Here is a 13,112-nt window from a genome sequence, read left to right as displayed (position 1 = left end):
CAGATATTTAATAATCTTATAATTTCATAATGCTATAAATAATTTTTTTGTTTTTTTTGGGAGACACAGCGAGACTCTTGTCTCCCGGCTGGATTGCAGTGGCGCCATCTCTGCTCACTACCACCTCCTCATCCTGGGTTCAAGCGGTTCTCTTGCCTCAGCCTTCCGAGTAACTGGGATTACAGGCATGTGCCACCATGCCCAGCTCATTTTTTTTGTATTTTTAGTAGAGACAGGGTTTCACCATGTGGACAGGCTGGTCTCTAACTCCTGACATCAGTTGATCCGCCTGCCTCAGCCTCCCAAAGTGCTTGGGATTACAGGGGCGAGCCACCACACCCAGCAGATAATTCTTATAAAAAGAAGTGAAAGTCAAATGGTACCGAACTGATGCTGTAATATTAGATGTGATTCAATGAAAATCACGTGTATATGGAAGGCTGACTTATAACCATTTTTTTTTTTTTAAGACAGAGTCTCGCTCTGTCGCCAGGCTGGAATTCAGTGGCACGATCTTGGCTCACTACAACCTCTGCCTCCCTGGTTCAAACAATTCTCCTGCCTCAGCCCCGAGCAGCTGGGACTACAGGCATGCGCCACCATGCCCTGCTAATTTTTGTATTTTTAGTAGAGACGGGGTTTCGCCATGTTGGCCAGGATGGTCTCCATCTCCTGACCTCGTGATCCGCCCGTCTCGGCCTCCCAAAGTGCTGGGATTACAGGCGTAAGTCACCGCGCCTGGCCCTTATAACTATTTTCTAGCTAACAATTATTGAGTGCTGACTATAAGCTAAGCACTGGACTAAGAACTTCACACGCATTGCCTCCTTTAATTCTCACAACCTTATAATGAGGTTTTATTATAGCTAGTCAGTAAATAAGTAGAAATGAGCATTCAAACCCTGGAGGTCTTCAATACCACTCCTGTCACTTATAAACCTTCATAACGCCACAATTTCATGATACAGTTTGAATAAAATTACACTTTAATGGGTTACAGTTATTAGATTATGTATACTCAGACTCAAATGCTGTTACTAATTGACACAAGCCTTGTAGTGTGGCAGGCCAGGCAGTAAATAGTGATCTGCATATGGGGGACCCTACTGGCCTATCAACCAAGAGATGAACAACTTATAACACTGGCCACTTCCTAAACTATACCTACCCTGAAAAATGAATTATTGACATTTTAAAACCATTAACTGAATTTCCACTTACAGAATGAGTCGCCAGAGAGAAAAAATCAGTCTTATTTTATCACTTCTACCAAAGAGATTTTTAAAGATTTGCAAACTTTTTTCACAGCAAAATTCAGGCTCTAAGATTCAATATCCAGCTTCCCAAAACTATAATAATGGGGGAAAAAAAGTTTTTAATGTCATCGCCTACATACAGAGTCATCCCTTGGTATCCTCAAGGGATTAGTTGTAGGATCTCCTACAGATACTAAATTTCACAGATACCAAATTCCATGGATGCTCAAGTCTTGTGTATAAAATGGTGTAGTATTTTCATATAACCTATGCAAATCCTCCCATACACTTTCTAAAATTCTATTTTTTTATTTTTTTATTTTTTAGCCTTATTTTATTTTTTTGCAAAGACAAGAGACTTGTTTTGTTGTCCAGGCTGGTCTCAAACTCCTGGCCTCAAGTGATCCTCCTGCCTTGGCCTCCCAAAGTGCTGGGATTACAGGCATGAGCCACGCATGCATGCACCCAGCCCTCCTGTATACTTTAAATCATATTTAGAGTACTTATAATATCTAATACAATGTAAACACTATGTAACAAGTTGTTATACTGTATTGTTTAAGGAATAATGACCAAAAAAAGTCTGTACATGGTCAGCACAAAGGCGGCATTTTATTTTCGAATATTTTCAATCCATGGTCGAATCTATAGATGTAGAACTCAAAGATACAGAGAACCAACTGTATATTTATTCTAGAGCAATCTTCATTGCAATAAAACCTCTCTAACTTTTTTTTTCGAGACAGGGTCTCACTCTGTCACCCAGGCTGGAGTGCAGTGGCATGATCTCAGGTCACTGTACCTCTGCCTCCCAGGTTCAAGCGATCCTCCTGCCTCAGCCACACAAGTAGCTGGGATTACAGGAGTGGTGCATCACCATGCCTGGCTGATTTTTCCAATTTTACTAGAGACAGGTTTTTGCCATGTTGGCTGGATTACTCTAATTCCAAAAATTAAGGATAGAGTTAGAACCAGAAAAACTCCACATACTACAACTTTACCTGTAAGACATTGTCTCCATCTGCATCCAAGGGAGCCTGAACTAATTTAATGTTGAACACGCTATGGGAACGGCTGGACTCACGATTCAAATGGGTATTAGCAATACGTCTCTTTTTCTGGCCTAGGACAACAGAGAAATCATTGGTCAAACCTGAACTCAGTCATTTCATTACACATGCTTTCTAATAAGTCAGAAAAGATTGCCAACAAATTTAGTAGCAACTCTAGGTGATATTTATCATTCTGTATTTTTGAGATGGAGTCTCACTCTGTCACCCAGGCTGGAGTGCAGTGGCGCAATCTTGGCTCACTGCAAGCTCCGCCTCCTGGGTTCACGCCATTCTCCTGCCTCAGCCTCTCCGAGTAGCTGGGACTACAGGCGCCCACCACCACGCCCGGCTAATTTTTAATTTTTTTTTTTGTATTTTTAGTAGAGACGGGGTTTCACCGTGGTCTCGATCTCCTGACCTCGTGATCCGCCCGCCTCGGCCTCCCAAAGTGCTGGGATTACAAGCGTGAGCCACCGCGCCCGGCTGTATTTTTCTAGTTCTAGGTATTTCTAACCTCTCCAGAAAACTTCAAAAGCCTCCTCAGTAGATTTCACTTCAACTTCTGTACATCCTGCAACATACATGTTATGGTTCTTATCTTCACGAAGCAATTTAGATTGTGGAGGTCTATGGGAAAGAAAAAAAAGATTAGTCTCCTAAGTTATGAGATGCCAGTGTCTTCATTTAAGACTAGGACTAAAACGCCAAGTGACATGACATGTTATTCTTCTAATGAAAATTATATATATTTTATAATAAATAATGCATAATACTCCAGAGAAATATTAAACTTAGGTAAGATTGTAAAGCTAAATAGTCAAGATTAGTTACAAGATAACAGAAAACAATTTTGTTTTAAAAGCTTTGCTCTAATTTGCTCTAAGAAAGCACATGAAACAATACACTAAACAATTTAGAGACCAAAGTAGTATTACAGCAACATCACATGCACAGGTTAAGCATCAAAATCTAGTATTTTCCTAATTTGAAAAGACTCGCAGATAGAACCAGTTCTGACCTCCTCAGCAACAGCAGAAAACAAATTCAGAAAGAGTTTGGTATATACCAGGAGTGGCAATCCTTTCAAAGTGGCTTATGAAGTTTTAGACTGTATGACAAGATGAAGGTTGGGTAAGAGAGCTACCTGTTTGGTCTTAAGTCTTGTGAATGGTGAGGGTAGAGACATTTACCAGCCACCATCACTGATAGTCAATAGCAGATTTTTCAGGAAGCAAGGAGGGCTTAGAGACAGCAGTCAGCCCAGTGACAATGGAAAATAACCTACATGCAAACATGCCACAGAATGCCAACCATAGTATAACTGCACCCTTCTCCTTAAGAAAAGAGCCAACACCATCACATACACAAAATCTGTGTTCCTCATGGGTGTGCTGCAACTGTTCCACCTACCAAAGGAATAAGGTAGAAGTTACTGTTTCTACAGCAGCCATCTCACACCAACATGTTCAGTCCAGACTATGTGACAGTCACAATGAGTCATATCTTAAAAACCCTCCACTTGTAATAGTTTTTCATTGTATTAAAAACTACTAAAAGTTAACTAGCTTAAAAAAGCAGGTCTAACACCAACCTAACAAATTAAATCTGAATTCAGGGCCAAACAAGCACCCTTGTATGTTCATTTAAGGAGTTACCCAGAAAGGTTACAAAGCACACAAGGTACTTTTGTCAATCTTCTTTTGTATAACTAAATAAAGCCAAGATATGATCCTTTGAAAATAATCTCATTTAGAACAAACCAAACAAAAAGTTGGCACATGGGCATACATGAAAATGGGTATACTCAAGATTAGAGTCAAGACAGTTGACACTTTAAAACAAATGGGAAAGTAATTAGTTTGATATAAAAAGTGATTGTCAGGCCGGGCATGGTGGCTCACACTTGTAATCCCAGCACTTTGGGAGGCCAAGGTGGGAGGACTGCTTGAGGCCAGGAGTTTGAGACCACCCTGGGCAACATAGTGAGATCCCTATCACTCCTATCTCTACAAGAAATTAGAAAATTAGCCAGGCATGGTGGCTTGTGCTTGTAGTTCCAGCTACTTAGGAGGCTAAGGCGGGAGGATCACCTGAACCCAGGAGGTTGGCTGCAGTGAGCTGACATGGCAGAGCAAGACCCTGTCTCAAAAAAAAAAAAATAAAAAGTAACTGTCTCACAAGGTTTTAACTCTTCCATGTATTGCTCCACAACCTAACCCAAGTATTTTTACTATTACCAACATTCCAAGGGTAAATAAAGATAGGTCACTCCAGAAATAAGTCCCTTTGTAAAGTTCTCACTTGAAGAAAGGTTAAATAGAGCAAAAGAGTCTTCCTTGGCATAAACTCTTAGTATTAAGAGTATTAATATTTTTACATTTAGCTTACTTAGCCATATTGTAATTGTTTTCCCAATCAATGTGATGAAAATTCAAGGACTCTAGTGAAGATAACTGTATCAAAATGTGACTCACTAAGAACCACAGAAATACTTGTATCAAGTATGGCCTCAACCAGAGTCCATAAATTTTTCATGTAATTAAAAGTGGATATACTGGTATGTATTCTCAGTCTAATGATTTTCTAAATCCAGCTGTTTCTCCAATAATGTTCCATTAGATATACAAAGTTAAATATAAGCCACAGGTCTTTGTATTATTTATGTCCTGAGAGGCCCTAATAAAGACAGCATTAAAGACAAGCCTTTAGCTTAAAAACAAAACCATCAACTCAGGAACAAGATACTAATATTAAACATAAGATCCCAGGGTCAACTCTGGCACAAACGCAGATTTATCATTTGTGGTGCCAAGTGGTAACCAGTCTTACGTCTCAGAAAGGCAAGACCCAAGAAAATCTAGGAAGTAGTATTTCAACTCTGGTGGAATTATAGTGCAGATACCACACCCTATTAATGAATGATAGAAGGTATGTAAGTATTACTTGTACAGATAACAGCTTTAGGCTCCAGCCTGTAGAAATCACCAAGACACAGGTGGTTAAAGAGGCTACAAAACTCTTTTTGCTGTCTTAGGTTCTTGAAACGTTCTTAATTATATAATTAAGATCCTTCTCAAAACATAGCCCAGGGCCCAGAGTTTTCAAAAGTAATCACCAAGATGAATATTTGGGTCCCTCTTCTCCTTAGATGCTTTAACCCACTAGTTCCCTAATACAGGTACATATACTCAAACACAAAACCACGTAATATACAAATTATATCATTTCATTCTGAAAACAAATGCAAGCATTATTCTCATTCATAACTGAAGAAACTAAAGCTCCTTGAGGCAAAGTAACTTCCCCAACATTAACAGCTAAGAAGGGGCTCTCTTCACTACTTACTTGGGTTTTATGGGATCAAACGGCACCTCTTCCAATAGATCATATATGTAATTATTATATATTTCAATATAAGAGACAAATACACCATAGACACTATCTTCATCAACCTCTTCTGCTTTGCAGAATTCGTGTACAGTTATCATATCTGCAAACTCTGGATCTACTTGTCGTCTAAAAAAAAAAAAGTTCAATTGTATACGTTGTAAGTCCATTTTAAAAGTAAATGATCCCAGCCAGGCATGGTGGCTCACAGATATAATCCCAGCACTTTGGGAGGCCGAGGCGGACGGATCACCTGAGATCAGGAACTCGAGACCAGCCTGGCCAACATGGCGAAACCCCGTCTCTACTAAAAATACAAATTAGCCAGGCATGGTGGCATGTGCCTGTAATCCCAGCTACTGGGGGGCTGAGGCAGGAGGATCGCCTGAACCTGGAAGGCAGAGGTTGCAGCGAGCCAAGATCATGCCACTGCACTCCACCCTGGGCAACAGAGTGAGACTCCGTCTCAAAAAAAAAAAAAGTAAATGATCCCAAGGGGAAACTAACAGATACAATAAATATCTGCAATTACAAGCAGAAATGCACAAAGCAGCTTTATTCATACTCATGGTTTGCCAACAGTATTCCCACGTCCTCCCGAACACACAACAAAGGCTTTTATACCCTCTCCCCACCCAGAGTGGCACCTTCTTAAAACAGTGATTGAAACAAAATGTGCTCAAAGCCAAAGAGAAAACATCTGAGCAAAGAACTTAAGAACATTCCTTAACTTTAATCTCACAAAAGTCAACTTCTCTGTTTAATGTTCACCATTCCTCATGTCTGGGCAAACCAAAGGAAAGAATCTTGTGCCCCTAGGCCAGTGCTGCAGACAAATATAATTACTTACTTGCTAGAAGGAGTCTTTGGATTGGGCATAGCTTCTCTTTTCTGACGTTCTAATAAGGCATCAACCTCACACTGTATATCCATACTATTCCTATCATTAGATTTGAAGACCTGAAGTGGGGGCAAAAAAAAAAAAAAAAAATCACACCACATTTTTTAGAATTTAACTTAAATAGTAAGAAACATGTTTAAAAACTAAGGAACAGTTAAGGTTTCAAAATGAATCCAGTGCTTTGGTTCTTCTTTACTACTACTGTATCCATAGGTGTCTTAGTCCAGTAAGATAGTCACAACACAAAAGAATCATACTTACATATCGTTTAGCTTGAAATGACCCTATACTGTTAAAGATCATGTCCAAACAACGAGGAAGCAGCCCTCCTTCCCCTGGAGAACCAGTCATTGTGTGAGTTTTTCCACTTCCCGTCACGCCATATGTAAAAAGAAGACCTACAGTGTAGCAAGTCACAATGAGTTATATCTTAGAAGTTCTCCACTTACAATATTTCTTCACTGCGTTAGAAAACACTAACAATTAGCCAGCTCAAAAAAGGCAAGTTTAGCACCACCCTAACAAATTAAATATGGATTCAAAGCCAAACATAAATCAAATATATAAATATCAAAAAAGTTTTATCAGAAGAGGAGAAAAAGGAAAATCCAACAAAACTCCAAGAGTCGTATCATACCATTTTTGCCATGAATGAGATCATCGACCAAGGGATTAGCCACAACATCAAAGAGTTCCTTCTGGGTGGTGTGAGTGCCAAATACCTGTTTAAATGAATACTGAGTCTGTGGAGAGAGAAAAAATGCACTAAATAGAATTCCACTATTACCTAGGCTAAAAATACATCTACTGAAACTTAAGGTGTTTATGACATTTAAGATCTAAGCATGCAAAGAAAAAATACAAATGGTCTTTTACAGTTGGAACCCTTAGTTTTTCAGTTACTAAAAAGTCACAACATACCTATATTATACCAATTATAAACTGGTAAATGTTTTCAGTCACAACTACTAAAGAAAATGTAGAAAATTCTTTTTTTTTTTTTTTGAGACAGAGTTTTGCTCTTGTTGCCCAGGCTGGAATGCAATGACACGATCTCGGCTCACTGCAACCTCCGCCTCCTGGGTTCAAGCGATTCCCCTGCCTCAGCCTACCGAGTAGCTGGGATTACAGGCGTGCACCACCATACCCAGCTAATTTTTATATATTTAGTAGAGACGGGTTTCACCATGTTAGTCAGGCTGGTGTCGAACTCCTGATCTTAGGTGATCCACCCGCCTCAGCCTTCCAAAGTGCTGGGATTACAGGCATGAGCCACCACACCCAGCCAAAAATGTAGAAAAGTTTTAAGTCCACTAATGCTTCTAATCTAAGGCTGATTTTGTTTTAATTAAGTGACAAAGATCAAAAGGTATTATAACAATTCATTGTCACAGATTTGTGGAAATCTACAAGCATTATGTCATACACAACTTTATTGTTTCCTAGTTTTTCTTTATAAAGGTGTCATTTAAAATAGCATAGTATGGGCATAGTGGCTCACACCTATAATCCCAGCACTCTGGAAGGCTGAGGCAGGAGGATCACTTGAGGCCAGGAGTTAACAGACCAGCCTGGGCAAGCTCACCTAATAAAAAATTTTAAAAGTAAAAACAACAACAACAAAACCCCACAAAAAAACAGTGAGCTGTGGTCACACCATTGCACACCAGCCTGGGCAACAGAGTGAGACCCTGTCTCAAAAAAGAAAAAGAAAAAAGACACATAAAGTAAAATGGCATAGCAGCATAATACCACGTTTTGATGTACTATATTTTAAAACCAGAAGTAAACTTGTAAATATTATCTCATCTCTGAGTTCTTACATGAAATACATTTTAAATAAATAGTGACCTTTAAGAAAGCAAGAATACTTCAATTATCAAGGCTCTCTAAATACAATTAATAAAATATCTTGTAAAAACAGCTTTAGAGTTCAAAAAGAACAAAGAATCTTGGAACTGAGAGGATACACATAGGCCAATACTGAGAAGATAGATGACCTCACAGTCCTCATGAATGACTTCCTCCTTTCAAGGTAAAGAAAACTGAGGCCCAAAGGTGAAACTTCTCTGAGCCCATGGAGTTAATTAGTAACAAAGCCATCATTAGTGCAATGTTTTTGTTTCTTTTTTTTTTTTGAAACAGAGTCTCACTCTGTCACCCAGGCTGGAGTGCAGTGGCGGGATCTCGGCTCACTGCAACCTCTGCCTCCTGGGTTCAAGCAATACTCCTGCCTCAGCCTCCCAAGTAACTGGGATTACAGGCGCACGCTACCAGGCTGGGTAATTTTTGCATTTTTAGTAGTGATGGGGTTTCGCCATGTTGGCCAAGCTGGTCTTGAACTCCTGATCTCAAGTGATCCCTCTGCATCAGCCTCCCAAAGTGCTGGGATTACACGTGTAAGCCATCATGCCCGGCAGCAATGTTCTTTTCGTTATACAACGTTGCCTTCTGTCAGAAAGCAGTGATTATTTTTAATCCCCATCAAAGCTTTTTATACCTACTTGATACCTTTATTTATACATAGTTGAAATTTACTTAAAGAAGTAAAACTCAGTAAATCAGTGTTTAACTATATTATATCCTTAAAGACCCGCTCCTCCATAAAACCCTCCCAGACCACTCATTCTTGCTGAAGCCACATTTACTATTTGATGAACAGAACATATAAGGTACATATTCCCCGGAAGTTTACATTATGGTAAAGACAATAAACAAGTAAATAAATAGATTGTGGTTAAGTAAAGGACGTACATGGAGTACAGAGCAGGGGAGAGGGGTTGTGGGGTGCTGTTTCTGATTGGGTAGTCTATACAACCTGAGGAGGTGATATTTAAGCTGAAACCCAATGATGACCCATACTAAGACCCAGAAAAAGAGAAGTCCAGGTTAAGGCAACAGCTAACAGCCAGGATTCTGCCTTATCCAAGAAACTCAAAGGATTGGATGAATACTAAAAGATGAATGAAGGTGGAGAGACAGGAGGCAGATGAAGCAGGATTTTGTCTGTTTAAAGATTTTATTCTTTGAAAGGTTTTGAACAGGAAAATGAGATTTTATGTTTTAAAAGATCACTCTGTCTGCTCTGTAGAAATGGATTAAAGAAGATTCCAAGTGGAGGCAGTTGGGCTTTGGCAGTCTTGTCAATGATACCCAAAGCACACTCAGCAAACCAATGCCAGTCTGAGATCGGTTACCAGACTACTTAAATGTTTAGAAAGTTGTTTTTTGTTGGTTTGTTTTTTGAGATGGAATTTCACTCTTGTTGCCCAGGCTGGAGTGCAATGGCACGATCTCGGCTCACTGTAACCTCCACCTCCCGGGTTCAAGTGATTCTCCTGTCTCAGGCTCCCGAGTAGCTGGGATTACAGGCACACGCCATCACACCCAGCTAATTTTTGTATTTTTATATTTTTAGTAGAGACAGGGTTTCATCATATTGGTCAGGCTGGTCTTGAACTCCTGACCTCAGGTGATCTGCCCACCTTGGCCTCCCAAAGTGCTGAGATTGCAGGCATGAGCCACCGCACCCCGCCAAATGTTTAGAAAGTTTTATAGGCATCTGGCACTGCTCAATTATCAGTATTTCAGCACGTAGTCAACAGGCTCATCTCTATGAAGAGATTATGAACTAGTTCCCTGTTGTCTAACTCACACGGGCAGTTCCATCTAGCACAAGTTGTACAAAAGTCCCAGCTGTGATGCATTAAAAATAAAAAAGCTACTCCTTCATTACAGTAGCACTGGTCTCAGTGATTAATAATGGGGCTCAGACTAGGGTGGTGGCAGTGGAGATGGAAATGAAAGGACAGTTTCAAGACACATGTTGGAATATAACTCATAGGAGCTACTAATGAACTAGTTATGAGGAGGAACAAGTAAAAGGTAGGTACCAGGTTTCTGGCTTGAGCAACTGGACAGATGACAGTGCCGTTCCTTGAGAAGAAAACAAGGGAGGAAGTATTTAGAGAGGGAATAAGAAAAATCAAGAACTCCTTTTTGGGCATGTAAAATTTGAGATGCACACGTGACATCCAAGCAGAGATATCAAGTAAGTGGTTGAATGTTTAGAGCCAGAGAAAAGGTTTCAGCTGAAGATACAAGGAGAGCTGGAGGGGGAGACAGGAGAGTGATGCTGACAAACAGGTTACAATGAGGATGAAGAGGTATACATCAAATTTAGCAGCAGAGGCCACTGGTAGTCTTCTGAAGAGCAATTTCACAGGAATAGTAGGCACAGAAGAGTGAGTGACAGCTAGAAGTAGAAATGGTAGCCTGAATTAATCCTACTGCCTTCCCACAGTCCCCTCATCTTTAGCACACCTAACTTTCTTATTTATATGAGAATTATTTGTTTACCATATATCTTAAGTTATAAACTTTCTAAAGGCAAGGAGTATGTCATGCTCATTTTTTTTAAATCTCCTTCCACCCTCCAGCTATTAGCTTAGCACATCTGCTAAACAATATTTTTGAGTTGATTCAAAATTTTATTAAAAATAAAAACACTGCATTGATGCAAGTATACAACGCCTATTATTAAATGTTATTTTCATTTCCACACATGAAGTTGTATATATAAAACTGCCTAGCACAATCATTTATCATTCCACATTAAATCATCCCTAACACATGCTCTTAAAAACAATAATACTCAGTGTAAGAAATTATCTGCTAAAAGCAATCCTCTAATTCCAGCATACCAAAGGTATGTCTGTGCATCCCAGAAGTCAAAAACACTTTAGATACAGTGGTTATAATGAAGTAAATAAGTCTTTCGAAAATGTGGGCTCACAAATGAACTTTGTTACATTTAAAAATGTAAAAGTCATTCAGGAAACAACATATTGAGTAAAAACAACTTGGTCCAAATCAGAATTACCTCCTTATAGTCTCCATTTCGGTTGAGTCTGTAGCCCTCAGGAGTATGAAGCTGAACAGTTGTGTTATTGATCACTTCTATGCAACACTCTTGATCAGGAAAGCCCAGTGGGCGCACCCTACAGTATACCTGAAGAAACAGGAAGGTGGGAAGGTGCTGCAAGAACAGTTTGACCTTTTGCCTGATTTTTCACTTAAGCTTCTCATTCATTCATTCATTCAACAAACATTCGGTCTCTCAATTTACGAGCTCTGTATCTCCAAGGGCTATGAAAATTAAAATCTGCTACTTGAGATTTGACAAATACAAACATGTATTAGATATAAGAATACTTTAAATACACACAAAATTAAAATAAATTTTGATAATAAAAATCAAATTGCAGTGTATTCACCATTATATTGTACACAAATAATAGTTATACTACTACTAATATCTCTAAAAGTCAACAACATGACACACAATGAGATTTTTTAAAACTGTTAGAATTTCTTGGAAATGGATGTCAATTTAAAAACTTGTCAGCTTAACCCAACATTTAATATACAACGACATCTTTATTTATGTATTTATTCATTTAGAGACAGAGTTTCTCTCGTCACCCAGGCTGGAGTGCAATGGCCGGATCTCGGCTCACTGCAACCTCCTGGGTTCAAGCAATTCTCCTGCGTCAGCCTCCCGAGTAGCTGGGATTACAGGCACCCACCACCACACCCAGCTAATTTTTGTATTTTTAGTAGAGACAGGGTTTTGCCATGTTGGCCAGGCTGGTCTCGAACTCCTGACCTCAGGTGATCCACCCGCCTCAGTCTCCCAAAGTGCTGGGATTACAGGCGTGAGCCACCACACCCAGCCTACAGAGACATTTTTGAAAGCAGGGGAGGGGGCTTGAGGAAAACTCATTCAGCTGTGTGCAAAGCACCTGGTTCCCTTAACTCAGAGCCAGGGACCCACTCCAGTGGCAGCGAGGGGTAGATTTAAAACACCTCAGAGCAAAGGATCCTTTTTGTTTGCCATTTGCTGTTTTGTTTTAAAATTCTTATTCTTTTTGCCTGCTTCATTTTTTCTTCATAATTTAACATTTGCTTTTAAAAGCAAGTTCCTGAGCCAGAAACTAGTGAAGTACTTGAAATATGAGTAGATATTAGAGTGAATTAAACTTGGTCCCAAGAAGTTTGGAACTCTCCACATGCCATCAGTTACTGTATGGCATGAACTGGGTTCATATGAACTCAGTTCATATTCTCTGGGATGAATATGAATCCAGTTGGAGATTTTTAATTATCTAACTCTCCAAATTATAATTACAGAAGGTATGCAGTTGACAACCAAAGACTTCATTTTACTGGACTAATTTAATTAATCTTATGGAGAAAATTTCACAGCTAGAACTAGTTTTACACAATGTAGTACATCCATTTAACTAAATGTTATTTGATTATATTTCCACATGTCTTCTTCCTTCCCTTCCAAGCATACACATAAGACAGAAAGGACTGAAGAGGTAAGTTTATTAAACACACACATAAATTCACAGGGAGACCTTACCCCAACTGGATCTTTAAGGTTCGTTTGGGACCCCTTTTTCACGATAGGTTTCCGGGGTGTCTTAGCTCTCCTGGTCATAGATTAAA

At 39.4% G+C, this 13,112-nt stretch overlaps 1 protein-coding gene across 5 annotated transcripts in view; it reads right to left on the bottom strand.

Annotated features, from left to right (window-relative positions):
* The window catches only part of KIF23 (kinesin family member 23), a 34,499-nt gene that overhangs the window by 19,712 nt on the left and 1,675 nt on the right, over positions 1-13,112 (bottom strand). For 3 of the 5 annotated variants that reach the window (XM_003267156.4, XM_003267155.4, XM_030814663.1), the window contains exons 2-9: positions 13,027-13,096; positions 11,479-11,607; positions 7,234-7,339; positions 6,858-6,994; positions 6,546-6,655; positions 5,654-5,824; positions 2,823-2,935; positions 2,258-2,379 (exon numbers count right to left, since the gene is read on the bottom strand). In XM_003267156.4, coding sequence (XP_003267204.1) covers positions 2,258-2,379; positions 2,823-2,935; positions 5,654-5,824; positions 6,546-6,655; positions 6,858-6,994; positions 7,234-7,339; positions 11,479-11,607; positions 13,027-13,096 — 958 coding nt within the window. Of the gene's footprint in view, positions 1-2,257; positions 2,380-2,822; positions 2,936-3,672; positions 3,715-5,653; positions 5,825-6,545; positions 6,656-6,857; positions 6,995-7,233; positions 7,340-11,478; positions 11,608-13,026; positions 13,097-13,112 lie in introns of all 5 variants that reach the window. The other 2 variants (XM_030814662.1, XM_012507346.2) reach the window with 2 other exon arrangements.

The sequence above is a fragment of the Nomascus leucogenys genome, chromosome 6 (assembly GCF_006542625.1).
Source record: "Nomascus leucogenys isolate Asia chromosome 6, Asia_NLE_v1, whole genome shotgun sequence".
In the NCBI taxonomy this organism is placed as follows: Eukaryota; Metazoa; Chordata; class Mammalia; order Primates; family Hylobatidae; genus Nomascus; species Nomascus leucogenys.
The sequence above is the reverse complement of the archived record's forward strand: the minus strand, read 5'-3'. Positions and strand labels throughout refer to the sequence as shown.